At 49.0% G+C, this 15,850-nt stretch overlaps 1 protein-coding gene across 6 annotated transcripts in view; it reads left to right on the plus strand.

Annotated features, from left to right (window-relative positions):
- Nucleotides 1-15,850, plus strand: part of KDM2B (lysine demethylase 2B) — a 105,595-nt gene that overhangs the window by 84,113 nt on the left and 5,632 nt on the right. For 5 of the 6 annotated variants that reach the window (XM_066562313.1, XM_066562315.1, XM_066562317.1 and 2 more), the window contains 4 exons: nt 5,644-5,868; nt 9,001-9,144; nt 13,491-13,577; nt 14,180-14,449. In XM_066562313.1, the coding sequence (XP_066418410.1) occupies nt 5,644-5,868; nt 9,001-9,144; nt 13,491-13,577; nt 14,180-14,449 (726 nt within the window). The remainder of the gene's footprint in view (nt 1-5,643; nt 5,869-9,000; nt 9,145-13,490; nt 13,578-14,179; nt 14,450-15,850) is intronic. The other variant, XM_066562314.1, reaches the window with a different exon arrangement.

A 15,850-nucleotide genomic window follows, 5' to 3' on the forward strand; every position in this document is an offset into this window, starting at 1 on the left:
TGGAGGAGTTTGTGTGTGAAGTTGCCTGGTGACATCTCTGGCAGATCCCAGTTGGTGTTGGGACAGCAGCTGGGGAACATCAGCACCTATTTAATGATGCATTTAATGGCTGATAGCTCTTGCAGTATTTTCTCCGAAGTTTGGTGTTCATGGTGGTTTTTGTTTGCCCGAGGTCTTTTGAGTTGTTCTTTGTAATTGTGAAGGTTAGAAATTTGCTGCTGTAAACATCAGGGTTATGTTCCTGTTGCAGTAAGGGTTGTGCTCAGGGCAGAGGCCATTCCTTAGTGCCTCTGGTCCTTCTGACCCTGCTTGTGGTTTTTTGGTGACAGCTGGGCAGGGCTGGGACATGTGGCAGTGTGCTGAGGTACCTGTAAGAAGGCAGTGGAAACTGCCCAGCAGCCAAATGTTTGTCCATAACCAGGATAAACTCGTGTTCTGAGGAGAGGCTTCCAGGTAGCTAATTTCCTAGGGTTGGTTTAGAATGGTGAGTTTATTCCCAGATCTGCACAGCCCTGTTGAGAGACTCTTTAATTACTGGTGACCACCCCACCAGGTGTCCTTACTGTGTTGAATTTGGTGGGGTCTGTAGGAGGCCAGCACTTCAGAAAATCACTGTATTTCCTGTTGGAGGGGTGGGCATGTTTAAGCACTGTGGTGTGGGAGGGTGAGCCCAACTTCATGACTTGTAAATGGTTTTGTAGTGCATAGGACAGTACATGTGATGGCCCACGTTCACCCCCAGGTGCTGTGTCTGCTTTGGGAACAGCAGCAAGTTACCTTTTTGTGTCATAGCAGCAATATGGACAGCACCAAAAAAATCCCACAAAAGAAACAAAAAACCAAAACGAAAAAAACCCCAAACAAAGCAAACAACCCAGCATGGTGTCCTGTGCAAGTCCACCGGCTTCCTAGGCTTCAGTGTAATAGAGATGTCAATTTAAGATATTTATCCTAATACATTTCAGCAGCTGCTTGCTCTGCCTTTGTGGAGAGCTTGGCAGAGCAGCTGTCACCACTCCAGCATCCCCCTGCCTCTCTTTTGAAGACTTGCTATGGCCATGGAAGTTATGAGCACAGTTCTTGTGGGGATGTTGGGTGGAGAACATGGTGGCTGGTGATGGTATTCCAGGCAGGATCTGTTTCAGCTCCCTGGCTTCTCTTGTAAGGTTTAAGGGGGGAAAAAAATCTTCAGGTTGGGTCAACCTTTGTTTCCTTGACAGCTCTCAGAGACAGCTGTGGGCTGCTACAGAGTCATCAGGTCCAGGCTGTGCTTGAGAGTTGCATCTCCTTGGGAAAGGAGATGGTGGGGTCCCCTCCAGAGGAGTGAGATTGTGTCACCCCAGTGGGTGTGACAGCCAGTCCTGAGCCTCAGGTCCTGGAGCTGCTGTTTGCTGGGCACCCAGCACAAGGAGTGCTGCCATCCCCTGCCGTGTGCTCATTATTTGCAAGACAAATCCGTGGAGTTGTGCTGGGAGGGTGGCAAGTGGCACTACAGAGATGGGGACAGGAACTTGAAGGAGATTTTACCCAGTCTCATTACCAGGCCTGGTATGTTGTAAAACTGCAGTCTGAGCTGGAAATCCTGCAGCATCTCCTCACTAACATCGACCTGGAATTTATCTGGCTGTCTGCCATGTGCTAAATAAACCCCAAGCCATGTTGGAGGCTCCTTCTACCCCCTTGAATCCCAGGCCAGATTTTCTTCTGTAGAGGTTTTTAAGCGACCACTTTTGGAGCCCCTTGAAACTAGATACGAATGGGAATTCCTGCAAGGCCTCTCCAGCCTTGCTGGCTGCGACATCCTGGAGTGAAAACGTGGCTTGGATTGAGGATTGGTTGGTTGGTAAATTAGTACAAACCCAGCTAGTACAATTTGCTAATGAGCAGTGAAGAGGTTTGGGTAGGCAAGAATGTTCCATATGGTGGGATGGAGGTCTGCACCTCTGCTGTGTTCTGGTGGTGTCTGGAAGAAAATCTGAGTTGTGTGGTGTGGTCTGACTTCAGGCTTGTTCTTGTACTTTCACCTTCCTGCTTTTCTGGGCTTTTTGCGATTCTCAAATTCTGCTTTCAAGTGATGCCTTTTATCACTTGTGTCTTTGCAGTGTCCTGGCACTTAAACTGTTGTCCTCAGAACTGGGACTTGGCTCATATCACTGTGGTAGAAGCAGGAGTTGTCTTTCAGCTGGAAAAGTACAGAGTTTGATTTTTCCTTGAAAGCATTTAAAAACAGCATTCTCACGGTGTCATAGCTGTTGTTTGCCTCAAACTTAATCATGTTGCTTCCCAGTAGGAAGGAGTCAGGTGCTCACACAGAATCTTCCATGTGCTGTTGTCCAAGGGGAGCTGCCAAGGTTGTTGTGCATGTTTTGGTTTAACTTGTTCCCGCTGCTATCCAGCCTTCGGTTCGTGTCTCGCCTCCCTTCCTAGCTGAAGGAGACTCTAATAGAATGGAGGAGTGATTCATGCTGAGGAAGAAAATTATCTCTTATCTAGGTTGCCTCTAAGCCAGTCCTGCCAGAGCCGACTTTATCCTTGAGAGGCTGGAAAGTTGGTCTAGAAGGTAAATATTTATCCTTTAGAGTGTCTGACATTGATCTGCAATCCAGGCGGCCGCTGCGGTTGCCGATGGGAAGGAAGCTCTGCTTGTCCGTGTTCACACAGCACAGCGAGCTTCAGCCTGCACGCGGAGCAAAATCTGTTCTGGAGGAGTGGAATTAAAAACTTTGCAGAAATTTCTGCAACCTCATGGACTAAGTAGTGTTTTCTACCACCTCAGTAATGATAGTCTGTAGGAGAGAAGACTTAAGGGGTCTAGCTCCTGACTGCTTCGCTCTTCCAGCACTGAGATTCCTGGGATGGAGGCTGTTAAAATATCAGCACTTCTCTGCAGCTTAGAGAAAGTCACTGGAGCTTTGCTAAGTCAGCTGGGAGGAAGATCAAATACACTGCAGTGTGGCTTCTCTTCAGAGTTGTACAGCAGGACACTTGGGGAAGCTTTTGTACAACCAAGTGTACAAGAGATGTTTGCACATCTCTTCTTTTAAAAACTCTGGTGGAATTCCTGCATGGCTCCTTATAGCCAAGCTGCCCCTGCCTTGGTGATTGCCCAGAATTCAACAGAAACAGAAAGTGAAACTGGGTGGTCTGTTGGTCATATGCTGAGATGTGCAGAAAACGGAAGAGTTGTATAAATGCTAAACCAAATGAACTTAGCAGTCCTGTTATTATCATCTTTATGGAGAAAGCTGTCAGGGGTCAGTATGAGCCAAGCCAATTCTTGCATAATTAGCTCCATACAATTACATGGTATTTAGTGATGTCTGGTTGAGCTGTAAGTTCTTGTGTGTAACAGGGAGTTTCTGATGTGAACACGAAATTTGGATGTCCAGAGTGAATATGTTGCAGTTAACCTAATAATGTCAAATCTTTTCATGCTCCTTTAGTTTCTGTCTTAAAGGTCATTGAAATCTAGACCTGGGATGCCCTTCTTAGCCTTTGCACATCATCAGTTGGTGTTCTGTTTTTGAGCACTTGCTGGTGTTGGATAGGAGGGGAGCTACCATGGAAGGGTTTTGTAGCATTTGTGTTTTATTTCCTACTTTATTACTTGGCAGTAGTTCATACTCTCCTGATTTTTTAGGGATATGACTGGGGGCTTGAGCCGTTGACTGAGCGTTTCTCTGTTGTACCTAACCACCAAATCCCTTCTGCTGCTGCTTGGACTCAGCAGAGGAGGAAGTCCTTCTGGTTTAACCTGAGCACAAATCTAAGATATCTCTAGTCCAGAGCTCAGCACTGGCACAGATCATCTGTTGACCTAAGCCAGGTGCCTCACTTAGGACTTGATCTTGTGGTGTTGAGCTGTGCCTAAATGTTTTTTCCCTGCCCTCCTGTTGAAATGGGCTTGCTCTGGCTTTGGGATATCTCATTTGTGTCCTGGCTCCTGTATAATTTTATGGCCCATCCTTTCTTGGAAAAGTGATGGAGCTCCTTCATGTTTAAGAGTGACTGTACACATCTGCTGAGCCTTACCTGTGTTACCTGTGTGTGTGTAATTCACTAACAGGGCTCAGTTTAGCACAGACTCAGCAGGGAGCTGGATGTGCAACTGACCCCTGTGTGTGTGTCTCTCACAGCTCACCCCGTGTGTGTGTGTCTCTCACAGCTCACCCCGTGTGTGTGTGTGTGTGTCTCTCACAGCTCACCCCGTGTGTGTCTCTCACAGCTGACCCCGTGTGTGTGTGTGTGTGTCTCTCACAGCTCACCCCATGTGTGTGTGTGTGTGTGTGTGTCTCTCACAGCTGACCCCGTGTGTGTGTGTGTGTGTGTCTCTCACAGCTCACCCCGTGTGTGTGTGTCTCTCACAGCTCACCCCGTGTGTGTGTGTGTGTGTGTCTCTCACAGCTGACCCTGTGTGTGTGTGTGTCTCTCACAGCTCACCCCGTGTGTGTGTGTGTGTCTCTCACAGCTCACCCCGTGTGTGTGTGTGTGTGTGTGTGTGTGTCTCTCACAGCTCACCCCGTGTGTGTGTGTGTGTGTGTGTCTCTCACAGCTGACCCTGTGTGTGTGTGTGTCTCTCACAGCTCACCCCGTGTGTGTGTGTGTGTGTCTCTCACAGCTCACCCCGTGTGTGTGTGTGTGTGTGTGTGTGTGTCTCTCACAGCTGACCCCGTGTGTGTGTGTGTGTGTGTGTGTCTCTCACAGCTGACCCCGTGTGTGTGTGTCTCTCACAGCTCACCCCGTGTGTGTGTGTGTGTGTGTCTCTCACAGCTCACCCCGTGTGTGTGTGTGTGTGTGTGTGTCTCTCACAGCTCACCCCGTGTGTGTGTGTCTCTCACAGCTCACCCCGTGTGTGTGTGTGTGTGTGTCTCTCACAGCTGACCCTGTGTGTGTGTGTGTCTCTCACAGCTCACCCCGTGTGTGTGTGTGTGTCTCTCACAGCTCACCCCGTGTGTGTGTGTGTGTGTGTGTGTGTGTGTCTCTCACAGCTCACCCCGTGTGTGTGTGTGTGTGTGTGTCTCTCACAGCTCACCCCGTGTGTGTGTGTGTGTGTGTGTCTCTCACAGCTCACCCCGTGTGTGTGTGTGTGTGTCTCTCACAGCTCACCCCGTGTGTGTGTGTGTGTGTCTCTCACAGCTCACCCCGTGTGTGTGTGTGTGTGTGTGTGTGTGTCTCTCACAGCTGACCCCGTGTGTGTGTGTGTGTGTGTGTGTGTGTGTCTCTCACAGCTCACCCCGTGTGTGTGTGTGTGTGTCTCTCACAGCTCACCCCGTGTGTGTGTGTGTGTGTGTGTGTGTCTCTCACAGCTGACCCCGTGTGTGTGTGTGTGTGTCTCTCACAGCTGACCCCGTGTGTGTGTGTGTGTGTGTGTGTGTGTGTGTCTCTCACAGCTCACCCCGTGTGTGTGTGTGTCTCTCACAGCTGACCCCGTGTGTGTGTGTGTCTCTCACAGCTCACCCCGTGTGTGTGTGTGTGTGTGTGTGTCTCTCACAGCTGACCCTGTGTGTGTGTGTGTGTCTCTCACAGCTCACCCCGTGTGTGTGTGTCTCTCACAGCTCACCCCGTGTGTGTGTGTGTCTCTCACAGCTCACCCCGTGTGTGTGTGTGTCTCTCACAGCTCACCCCGTGTGTGTTCTCTTGCAGAACAGGGCAGTTGGCCGGCCCAAGGGGAAGCTGGGCGCAGCCTCTGCGGTGAAGCTCGCTGCCAACCGGAGCACGGCGGGCGCGCGGCGGCGGAGGACGCGATGCCGCAAGTGCGAGGCGTGCCTGCGGACGGAGTGCGGCGAGTGCCACTTCTGCAAGGACATGAAGAAGTTCGGGGGGCCCGGCAGGATGAAGCAGTCCTGCATCATGAGGCAGTGCATAGCTGTGAGTGTGCCCGGGCCTGCAGCTCGCCTGCAGAGTCCTTTCCTCCTGCTGTGTCTCCTGGCTGACCAGTTTGGGGCTGGGAGCTCTCCCTGCCCTCCCAGCTCAGATCTCTTTTTCCCAGTGCTTCTCATCCTGCTCAAATCCTAAACCAGAATGCTACTAAAACTTAACAGGATAACTTTCCTTTTAGCAGTGTAGGGGGGGGATTGTCATTACATCAAAAATCAGTGCTCAAATCATCTTCAAACTCTGGGATGTGGGGGAAAATGGGAAGAATAGGAAGTTCTGATTCTAAGGATGAAGAGATGTGTTGGTTTGGATGTTGGAATTTCCTGAGAAAAGCTGCCCTGCAGTCATCTATGCCATGTTATCCACACAAATTAGGATGAGAGAAATCCTTGACTGACAGCCTCCAAGATTTTGGTGTTGATGACCCCAGCCCCAAGCTCCCAGAGATCTGAATTCCAATTTGTTTGCTGTTACTTAGGCATAGAGCAGAGGGTCTGGTCTGGATGAGGCGGAGAGCCATCAGTCCAGGGTCTTGTCTTCCTCAGAGACTGGAAATGGCTGTCAGGGACAGAGCATCAGAGCAGGGCAAGCAGGCAGTCAGTGTCCTGGGCTCCTGTGATACATTACTTAGGAGCTTCTTGAGTCACAAGCAATAGCTTTCTGTTTAACAAATATTGACAGATTAATCTTCCATTAAGTTGTTTAAGCAGCTTTTGAATCTGTAGTGTAGTTGCCATGCTGACTTGTGGAGCCTCTTCTCAGGTCTCATGTCTGCAGTGACTCTGTTCAAGGCTAAAAATCAGCTTTAGTTTTTACTTTAATTCTTTAGAAGGTCTTGTTTATGCTGTTGTTATGGGATTGGCTTTCTTTTGTTGTTGTTTTTTTAAGGAAAGGAATGTTGTTTATTCATAACTGAAATATCACCCTATCTATACTGATTTCTCTCATTACAGTTCCCTTCACTTAGTATTTGGAGGTTTTTCTTTTAAGTCTTAGGAGATGACCAAAGTGGAGGGATTAAATGACTTCACCTAACAGTGATAAAGAACTGATAAGCACTTAAGGTTTCCAGGAGTTGCTCCTGGTAGCTCACTCCATGTTCTGTGCCAGGCTCTGCACTGTTCCTGACACAGAGGATTGGGTTCAGCACTGCTGGATCTTTCAGTAAAGTACACAGAATATCCACCTTTCTGCAGAGTGCTTTTGCAGCTCAAGTGTCTTTTCTTTGAACACTTGATTTCCTGGAGTGTGGCATGAATTGAACAGCATGGATGAAGAATTTATTATTCTCCAGGGGCAAGAAATAGTGAAATCATGCTGCCTTTTAAGTGGAAGGATTAAATTAGGGCTGCAGTGTGCTTTCTCATCCTCACTGATGAAGGAAACTTTCATACTAAGCTGTTTCACTCTCAGTAACACAGGCTGAGCCTTTTGGAGATGATCTGGGCTCTCTTCTAGCTGAGTGTAGTCATCTTCTGTCTTCCAGTGAGGATTTATTTCTCTTCTTGTGCCTAGAGTTTTACTTTCAGTTAGGACAGAGGTAGCCAGGGGTCTCTGATTACTTGTCCCACTTTCACATGCACTGACAGTGACTTCTCTGCACTTTCTAGGTTGGTGCAAATATCAGGGAGATTATTACAAATTCTTAAAGCAGCAAAGGCCCAGAAAATTAAGGAATTGAAGTGTTGTACCTTTCAAGGTGCTTTACATTTCTGTAAGCAGTCCTGTTGGCTTTGCTCTTGTTCTCTAACAATTCAGCTGTAATAATATCCAGCAGCTTCCAGCCAAAAAGACCCTGCAAGATGCTGAAGCTGTATGGAAGTAATGATCCCTACTGTTCTGGGACTGTGCTTGCCTTGGTTAATAACACTGACAATATTAACTAGACAGACTTTCATTAAGCTCAGCAGCCTTCAGAGAGCCCGTGGTGCTGCTGTTCAGAGAGCAGGAACCTCCTCTGCATCACCAGTTCCATCAGGAAGGGAAGCAGCAGTGCCTGGGACACTGCTGCATGGAGTGGGGCTGGGAGGACACCTTGTGACAGCCAGGACAGAGGCAGTGGTGGCACAGAGGAGATGGCCTGGACACCCTTGCTCCCAGCAAGAAAAACTGTACTGCTGTTTGCAAAATGCTCTGTGCTCTAATGGCTCACTCAGCTGCGCTTCCCCCTGCCTGAAACTTGCTGAAGGATGCACTGTTGATGCTGAAATTTGGGTTGGTGTGCAGGTGTTCTCTTAGGGATTGATTCACTCCATCCACAAGAGATCCTTGCTGGGAAAGCCCCATCTCTGCTTCTGCTGTGTGGTAGTTAAGGACTGGCAGCCCAGTCGATGGCACTTCCCTTTGTGGGCAGCTTAGGTTCTTCCTTTTCTTTTTTGTAATGAGGTTTGTACCTTATTGCTGCAGACCAGAATTTTGTTCATCATTAGCAAAAAGGTGGCTTTTTAATTAAAGTGGCATTCAGTGCTTTGACATGGGTGACAGGTATGTGAGATGCTGCAGTTCCCTTTCTGCCTCAAAGAAAAAAAAAATCTGTGTGATCTCACTTGTGACACTTGCAGGAGAGAATCCTCTTTCCAAATGAGCAGAGCTTTTTGCAGTGCTCAGGCTGGGAGCAGGGCCCTGGATAATGGACTGCCAGTCAGGAAAAGGGCTGTGCTTGGTTCTGTTGTGGGCTTGCTGTGAGACCTGGATCAGGTCCCATAACATCTGTCTGCCCTGCCTGTAAAATACGGGAGCTGCCAAATTGCTCCTCGGATTGTGAAACCTAATGGATGTGAATAGTGCTGTTCTAGGGTGATTCTTTCCCCTCCCATTGTACACTGCTGAAGTGACTTGCATGCCAATGTCTGTGTCATCTCACAGATTCAAGGAACCCACCAAAAATGCATTTTCATCCATCCCAGTAATGTTCCCTGAGCCTGTGTGGCTACAGGGTGAAATGTGTCCTGTGGAGCTTGATCTGGTACCAGCCCTAATTTGTTACAATTTTTTTTTTTTGCCTTCATGTCAGTTTTCACAATAATTTATCCATAATAAATTATGGGTACTGTAAATGCACATTGAGCTCTTGTGTTTCCGTGTCTGCCATATCTTGATCAGTTCTTTCTGACCCGTGAACAGCCGGTGCTGCCCCATACTGCTGTGTGTCTGGTGTGTGGAGAAGCTGGGAAAGAGGACACTGTGGAAGAGGAGGAGAGCAAGTTTAATCTCATGCTAATGGAATGCTCCATTTGTAATGAAATCATACACCCAGGATGCCTTAAGGTGAGTACAAGGATGTGATACACGTTGGAAACAAATGCTGAATTAGTTATCACCTTAATGTAAAAGTGGTGCACAGAAATTGGGAATGTTTTAGGTTTTCATCTTTGGACAGTGAGTAAGGGAGCAGAGAGCAGGTGTGAGGAGCAGGGTGAGCTCTGTGGCACGCACAGCCCTGACCAGCAGGCAGGGTCCTTGATGTAACAGCATTCCCTGGGACCCTGGCTTTGGAGTGTGTGAAGATCTCGTGGGTTTGTTTCTTTCTCTTTGCCCCTTGTTTAAGGAAGTGAGGTTTGAGTTGGGATGGGGAAGGCAGAGCAATCTGCCTGTACTTCAGGGTGAGATATTCCCAAATCCATGTCAGTAGCTTCTTCCTGAGTCCCACAGAGTACAGATGAACAATTGGCTGCTCGTGTAGGTCCGGACACAGATGTGCCTTAGGGTGGCAGCTGGCTCTGAAGATGTGGGGAGCAACTGTTGGAGCAGGAGTGCAGCTCTGGAGAGCAGCCTGAGCCAGTGGCAGGCTGCAGGAGTGCTCACCCTTGGCTGACTTGAGTCCTGTGAGCAGCTGTATTCTTTGCTGGTAACAAAAGTGTCATTTTGGGCATATCTTCCTGCATTAGCATTGAGAAGCTGCCTTTCTCCAGAGCTGGTTTCTTTCAGCTGATCAGCCATTTCCTGTTGCTGATTTGTTTATGGTTAAAGTGATTTGCCAAGGCAAATGTGTTCTGACACAGCGTGCCCCCCAAGCAGCGTTTGGGCCCTTCTGGGCTGTCTGGGAGGAGAGGGGTGTGTGTGTTCCTCTGCAGGCCTGGGTGAAGCTCTCCTGGCCTTTCATTTCTCCTGAGCTCTGTGCTGTCATTTATTAGAGCAGAATGTGGGGAGCTGGCAAACCAGAGCCTTCTCCCTGATTCATGGAGCTGGTGCTCAGTTCCTGCCACAGATGGGCTCTGGAAAGGAGCTTTGCTTGTTTGGCTCTGCTTAAAACAAAACTTTGGGGGCTGATGAAGCAGAGGAAGGAGCTGCTCATTTTCAGAGGTACCTTAATTTTGCTTTGCTGTTCCAACCCTTGCTGGAAGTGCCCTGTGCACCCCCATCTCTGCCTTTGCAGAGTCAGTGGCACCTCAGGGCTGAGTTCAGAGGGCAGTTGTTGTCTAGTGGCAGCTCAGGTATGACTTCCTCTCCCCATACTACATTTGGGACTAGTACAGGATGTGGGTCAGATCTGTGAAGTCAGGCAAGGGCTGTTTGCTGTCTCACACGTGCGTGGTGTTCTGAGTGAGCTTTTGGTAACTAGGAACAGCTCTGCTTTGGCTGTTCCTGGCAATTAAGCACTGGGAGATTTACTGTGTGCCTTGTGTGCTTTTATTTTGATTTCTTATTGCCTCTGCTGAGTTGAAATGGTGGATAACTGGCAACTGGTGCTGTTTATTTCCTGAGGCAAAAGAGCACTGGTAGAATTTCAGATTCATCTTGGAAGGTGAGAGGAGACTGCTCAGGAGAACAGCAAAAGGAAAATGGAGCCTCTTCCTTAGATCCTTCCTTGCTCTTTATTCCCATGTTCCATGATTTCCTGCAAGGCAGAAATCTCTAGCCATGTTTACATGTTGCTGCAGCCCTTGAGCCCTGAGGATGGAGCCCATATGAGCCTTTGATGCAGCCCCTGCCCCAGGGCAGCTGCCTTCCTGTCCCACTGGGGAAACAGCACCATGGGAACTGCTGGTCATCTCCAGCTAAATGTCTGGCAAATGTACTGCTGGGGGAGACTGGAACAAGCTGGATCAGTGCAGGTGTCCTCTCCTGATTTATTCCCATGTGCAGTGAGTTCCCTCCAAGATGCATCTCCCAGAGCTTGTGCAGTAGTTTGGTGCATGCAGGGGGTGATTTATTCTCCAGGGCAGGTTGGTTGTGGTTTGAAGTTCATCTTCTTCCAGCTCCCTGATTAGGCTGCTCATGTTTTGGGGGTTTTTCTCCATGAAACAGCAGTGCCAGAGGACCTCTCTGAGGAGTTAAATTAAGGGTGGCTCAGGTGCACCTGTGCCCTGGCACTCTGAGCCTTGAGGGGCTTCTGTGGGGGCCCTGGGTACCAGAGCACACACAGAGCTGGGGACAGCAGGGTGTTCCATGTCCTCACAAGTGTCACAGGAGCTTCCTGACATCCTCCTTTCCTTGAAAATACCACACCAACACAAAAGCTGGTTTTGCTGAACGGGTTTCTTATGAAAATGATTTTGGTGAGAGTTTCGCAAGCACAGTGCTGCTTCCAGAGGGAGCTCATGAGATTTTGGGATGAACACTGCCCTGCATTGTTCCACAGTGTTTGAGTTGAACCAAGAGTGGGGAATTTTTCTTGCTTCATCTCAAATTGCTGGCATTGCTGGCTAGCATGTCTGAGTGCAGCATCTGAAGCTGTTTCCTTAGGGAGAAGGGGTTCCTTTCTCCACTAGGAGCCTGTTCTTTTCCATCTCAGCTGAATGTGGTGATAACAATGGAAGTGAATATTTGGGTGCCTTGTCAGAGCAGCAGGGATACAGAGGCCTTTTCCAGCACAGCTTCAGCCCAGGTGTGTCTCACTGCCTGTTTCAGTCTGGGCACTGCCTGAATTCATGGCTCTCCCTCAGGGATGCCAGATCAGCATCCTGGGGTCTCCATATCCCTGCAGGAGGAGTCCCCAGCACGGGGTGTGGTGCTCAGGTCTGAGCTGCTGCCCTGGTGCTGTAGGTAGGTTTCTGTGATGCCTCACGCTGCGCCTCAGACACCCACCTGCTGTTTGCAGCAAACACTCAGAACTGGCTCCCACCCAGCCTGAAAGGCTTGGGACAGATTCAGTGGCAGGTTTGTGTGTGTCTAATTAGTTTGCTTACAGTTCCTCACATCTGTTCAGTTCCTTAAACTTCACAGAAGGGACAGAGCTGTAATGCTTCCCTTCAGCAGCACTTGTTCTATATTCAGTGCGGGAAATAACTTGTTCCCAACTTGGGCTTGGGCCAGGAATTGTTCCCCTGAGGCAGAGATGTATACAACAACTCCTGGAGTATCTTACACCTACCATGGGAAAGAAGGTTCAAAGGCACACAGTTGTGATAAAACCAGTATTTAAATTCTGCCCACTTCATTTACTTATTTATTAACTCCAGGAGTCTTGCTGAGAGACTGACATGTCATCACTCTCACTGGATGGTGAAACTAGAATGGCTGCTGTCTGGCTCAGGGACTGGAGGAAGCAGTTCCTAAATCCAAGGGCTTGCTCCTGCACAGCCAGTTCCTTTTCCCTGTGCTGGGAGGAGAGGAGGAAATGTTTCAGAAACATGAAAAATCTGCAGATCCCTGCCCGTGCTTGTTCCTGTCTCCTGCAGCCACAGTGTTGCTGCCAGTGCTCAGCTGTTAGTCTGGACAGCAGCAGGTTTTTGTTGTCTACAACAGTAATAAATCAATATTTTTCTTTTTCTTTTTCCCAAATTATTTATTTCTGAGTATGTAATGAAACCCTTAAGTGGGAATGTGCCATCAGTGAGTTGTTTGTGTGTGTGGAGGGTGTATCTTAGCTCTGCTTTTCATTCACAGAAAAGTCTTTCTGAAATGCCTGTTCCTTGTTTAGAAAGCTCTCCAGGTTCCTGTTTGAAAATCCAGACGAGAGGAACATTCCAGCTGTGTAGGGCAGGACTGTGCTTTTGCTGGAGTGTAACAACACTGAACATAAGTTTGTTTCAGACAGCAAAATGCTCTGTGTGTCCATCTGAATGAACGTGCCTGCTCTGAGCTGCCTTGGCAGCCACCATGGGCTGGAGGGCTGCAGCCTGGCACTGCTAGTCCTGATCCTGAAAGAAAAGTATTTAAGGAACACTTGATTACAGTGCAGAGTGCTGTGCTGCTAAAAATGCCCATGGGGTTAATGTAAGGGAGAAGATGGATGGGAGAGCCCTGCCTGTGCAGGGACCAGGCTGGGCCTCTCTGGGGGACACAGGGCTGGGCTCTGCAAACCCGAGCTGTGGAGGGCATTTGGAGATGGTGCAGTCACAGCCCTGGGTTTGGGGGTTTGCTTGGGCTCTTGGGGAGTTCTCTGTTGTTGTTCCAAGAGCAGAGGGTGTGGATTGGGATTGTCACTGACCTTGTGGAAGGCCCAGAGCTGAGCCCTTTGTGTTTGGCCAGCGTCCCTCCCTCCCACACCATTGAGGGGTGGCTGTGCAGCGCCCAGGGCTTGCTCAGCAGCAGCAGCAGGATGGTGCCTGTGCTCCCTGGGAGGGCTGCAGTCCCTCCCAGGGAACAAGGAGCTGGACAATGTGCCTTGGAATGGCCATCACCTTCCTGCAGGCTTGTGCAGCACAGCTGTGAATGTTGTGTCTCTCCAGGTGAAGGAATCGGATGGTGTGGTGAACGATGAGCTGCCGAACTGCTGGGAGTGTCCAAAGTGCAACCACGCAGGGAAAACTGGAAAAGTGAGTTTAATGGGAATAAGTGGTGCAGGAATGAGATACAAAATCTTAAGCATTCCCTCTGGCTGATATATAGACTTTAGCCCAATACCAGCTTTTGATTTTGTGCTTAATTCAGGTTTTGTTCTTAATGAATAAGGTGATCTTTAGGGTCCCTACCAACCCAAACCATTCCAGGGTTATGTGGTTCATTCCATGACGATTCTGTGAGTTGAAGGAGACAAGCTCACAGCTTTCTGTTCTTCAGTAATTTCTGTATACTTGTACCAACACTTCACCCAGCACCTGGGCAATATTTAGGTTAGTTCTGTGCACTGCTACATGTTAATTTTGACAGTGAAAATTCCTGAAATTAAAAATTCACAAGCAATTATGCAAAACCTGGAGTGTCTGTTGGAATTAGTGAAGCACTTTTCTTTGCAGACCAAGACAGACACTTGCAAGCGCGTAGTTAGAAAAATAACCTCAGGAAAATTAAAACTTTTAACTCCTTACTAAAAATTTTGAGTTAAAAAGTGGCCAGCCTGGCAGTGTTGGAGTGCTGGCAGTGTGATGAGCTGGGAGATGTATAAGGTATAAAGTTGGGTTTGTGTTTTGTCTCTCTGGCGTACAAGCAAAAGCGCGGACCAGGATTTAAATACGCGTCAAATCTCCCGGGCTCACTGCTGAAGGAGCAGAAAATTAACAGAGACAACAAGGAAGTGCCAGATGCTGCCAAACGGAAAGGGGACTGCGAGGAGACCCCCAGGAGGAAATCAGAGGAACATTCCAAGAAGGCTCCAGTTGACTCCATCCTGAGGAGAAAGTCTGACGAGGTGCATCTGTGGAGGAAACGGAAATTCGAGAAGTCCCAGGAACCCACGATGAGAAAGCGGGTAAGGGACAGCCCCTGCTGAGGGCTCTGCACAGGCCCTGGCCTGGCTGGGGCTGCTGCTCTGCTCTCCTGGCTTAGAGCTCATCCCCAGATCCCAGGCTGTTCCCACAGGAACTGGGAGTTTTTACTGTTCTGGTAAAAGCTGCTGGTCTGACAGGACAGTGCCTTGAACAGGGACACTTGGCTTGATGTTCAGAGGCCGAAACCACTGGGCTATGGCTGTTGTTTTATTCAAGATACTGGAAAACCCACTTCAACTGAAAAGCCTTTACAAGGTGCTCAGAGTAGGAACAAGGTGAAAATGAATTTTTCATGGAAGCCTTTTCAGGTCTCTCCACGTGGTGGCGCCTGGCAGCTGTTTTGGGGCTGGTTTGGGGCTGTGCCACCCTGGGAAGCCTCTGGAAAGGACACCTTGGGGTGCCTGCAGAGAGCAGGAGCTGCTCCCAGCAGTTGTGGAGACAACTTGGCCCTGAACATGACAGTCAGGACTCTCAGGCCAGGCAGGGACACTGAAATTTCATGTAGATTCCAAAATGTGGTACTTGGGATCTGCAGAAGTGCTGGTTTGCAGAGGCAGAAATGAGGGCTCCAGTTTAGTGTCTCATTACTAAAGTGGCTGATGGCTGTAAAATCACAATCAGTGGCTGGACTGGTGTTGCCTGTGAAGCTCCCAGGGGTGGGAGTCAGTCAGTCCTGCAAGGCTGGACAGTGGGGATGCTGCAGGATGCCAAATGTAGGGATTTGGGCTGCTTTGGTGGTGAGAGAGCAAAATTTACAGTAGCAGGGATTCACAGGGGTGCAAAATTCACAGGGGTGCTGGGAGCTGCACTGGCCTGGTGCAGTAATGTTTTATTCTAACCTGTCATTAACTTACTGAGACTTCTGCCTTTATAATATGTTAATTTAAAGGCAAGGTGATCAGCTTTCTCCACCATGCACCATGACCTGAAAATTGGGAACACAGCCACTGCCTTGATCCAATTTGTTTATTGGGAAAGTGAAAGCAGGAGCCCTCTGACACAGCCAGTGTGCTCACAGCAGTTCCCTCTCCTTGCCAGTCCAGATCTCCTTATTAGAGCTGTTTCATTTTAACAGCTGCTGACTTCTTTCTTGCTTGTGGGGATCAGAGTAGGCTTGAAGCCTTCCTGGGCCTCAGTTTGTGTCTCTCACACAGCCTGGTGAATCAGAGGGGCTGGATGAGGGGGGACGAGCGCAGAGCAGTTTGCTGGGAGCAGGAACTGGGGCAGGAGGAAGGTGCTGTCACATTCCCTGTTCTGCAGGGATTGGAGGGGATGGCCAGTGTTTGGTTGGGTGTAAAGGAGAATCTGAAGTCTCTAAAGGAGGCAGCTGGGATGCCAGCTGTGACCCCAGAGGTTTTTGGAATGGCCCTTCTGACCATGGC

This window comes from Molothrus aeneus, chromosome 18 (genome assembly GCF_037042795.1).
Source record: "Molothrus aeneus isolate 106 chromosome 18, BPBGC_Maene_1.0, whole genome shotgun sequence".
NCBI classification, from domain to species: Eukaryota; Metazoa; Chordata; class Aves; order Passeriformes; family Icteridae; genus Molothrus; species Molothrus aeneus.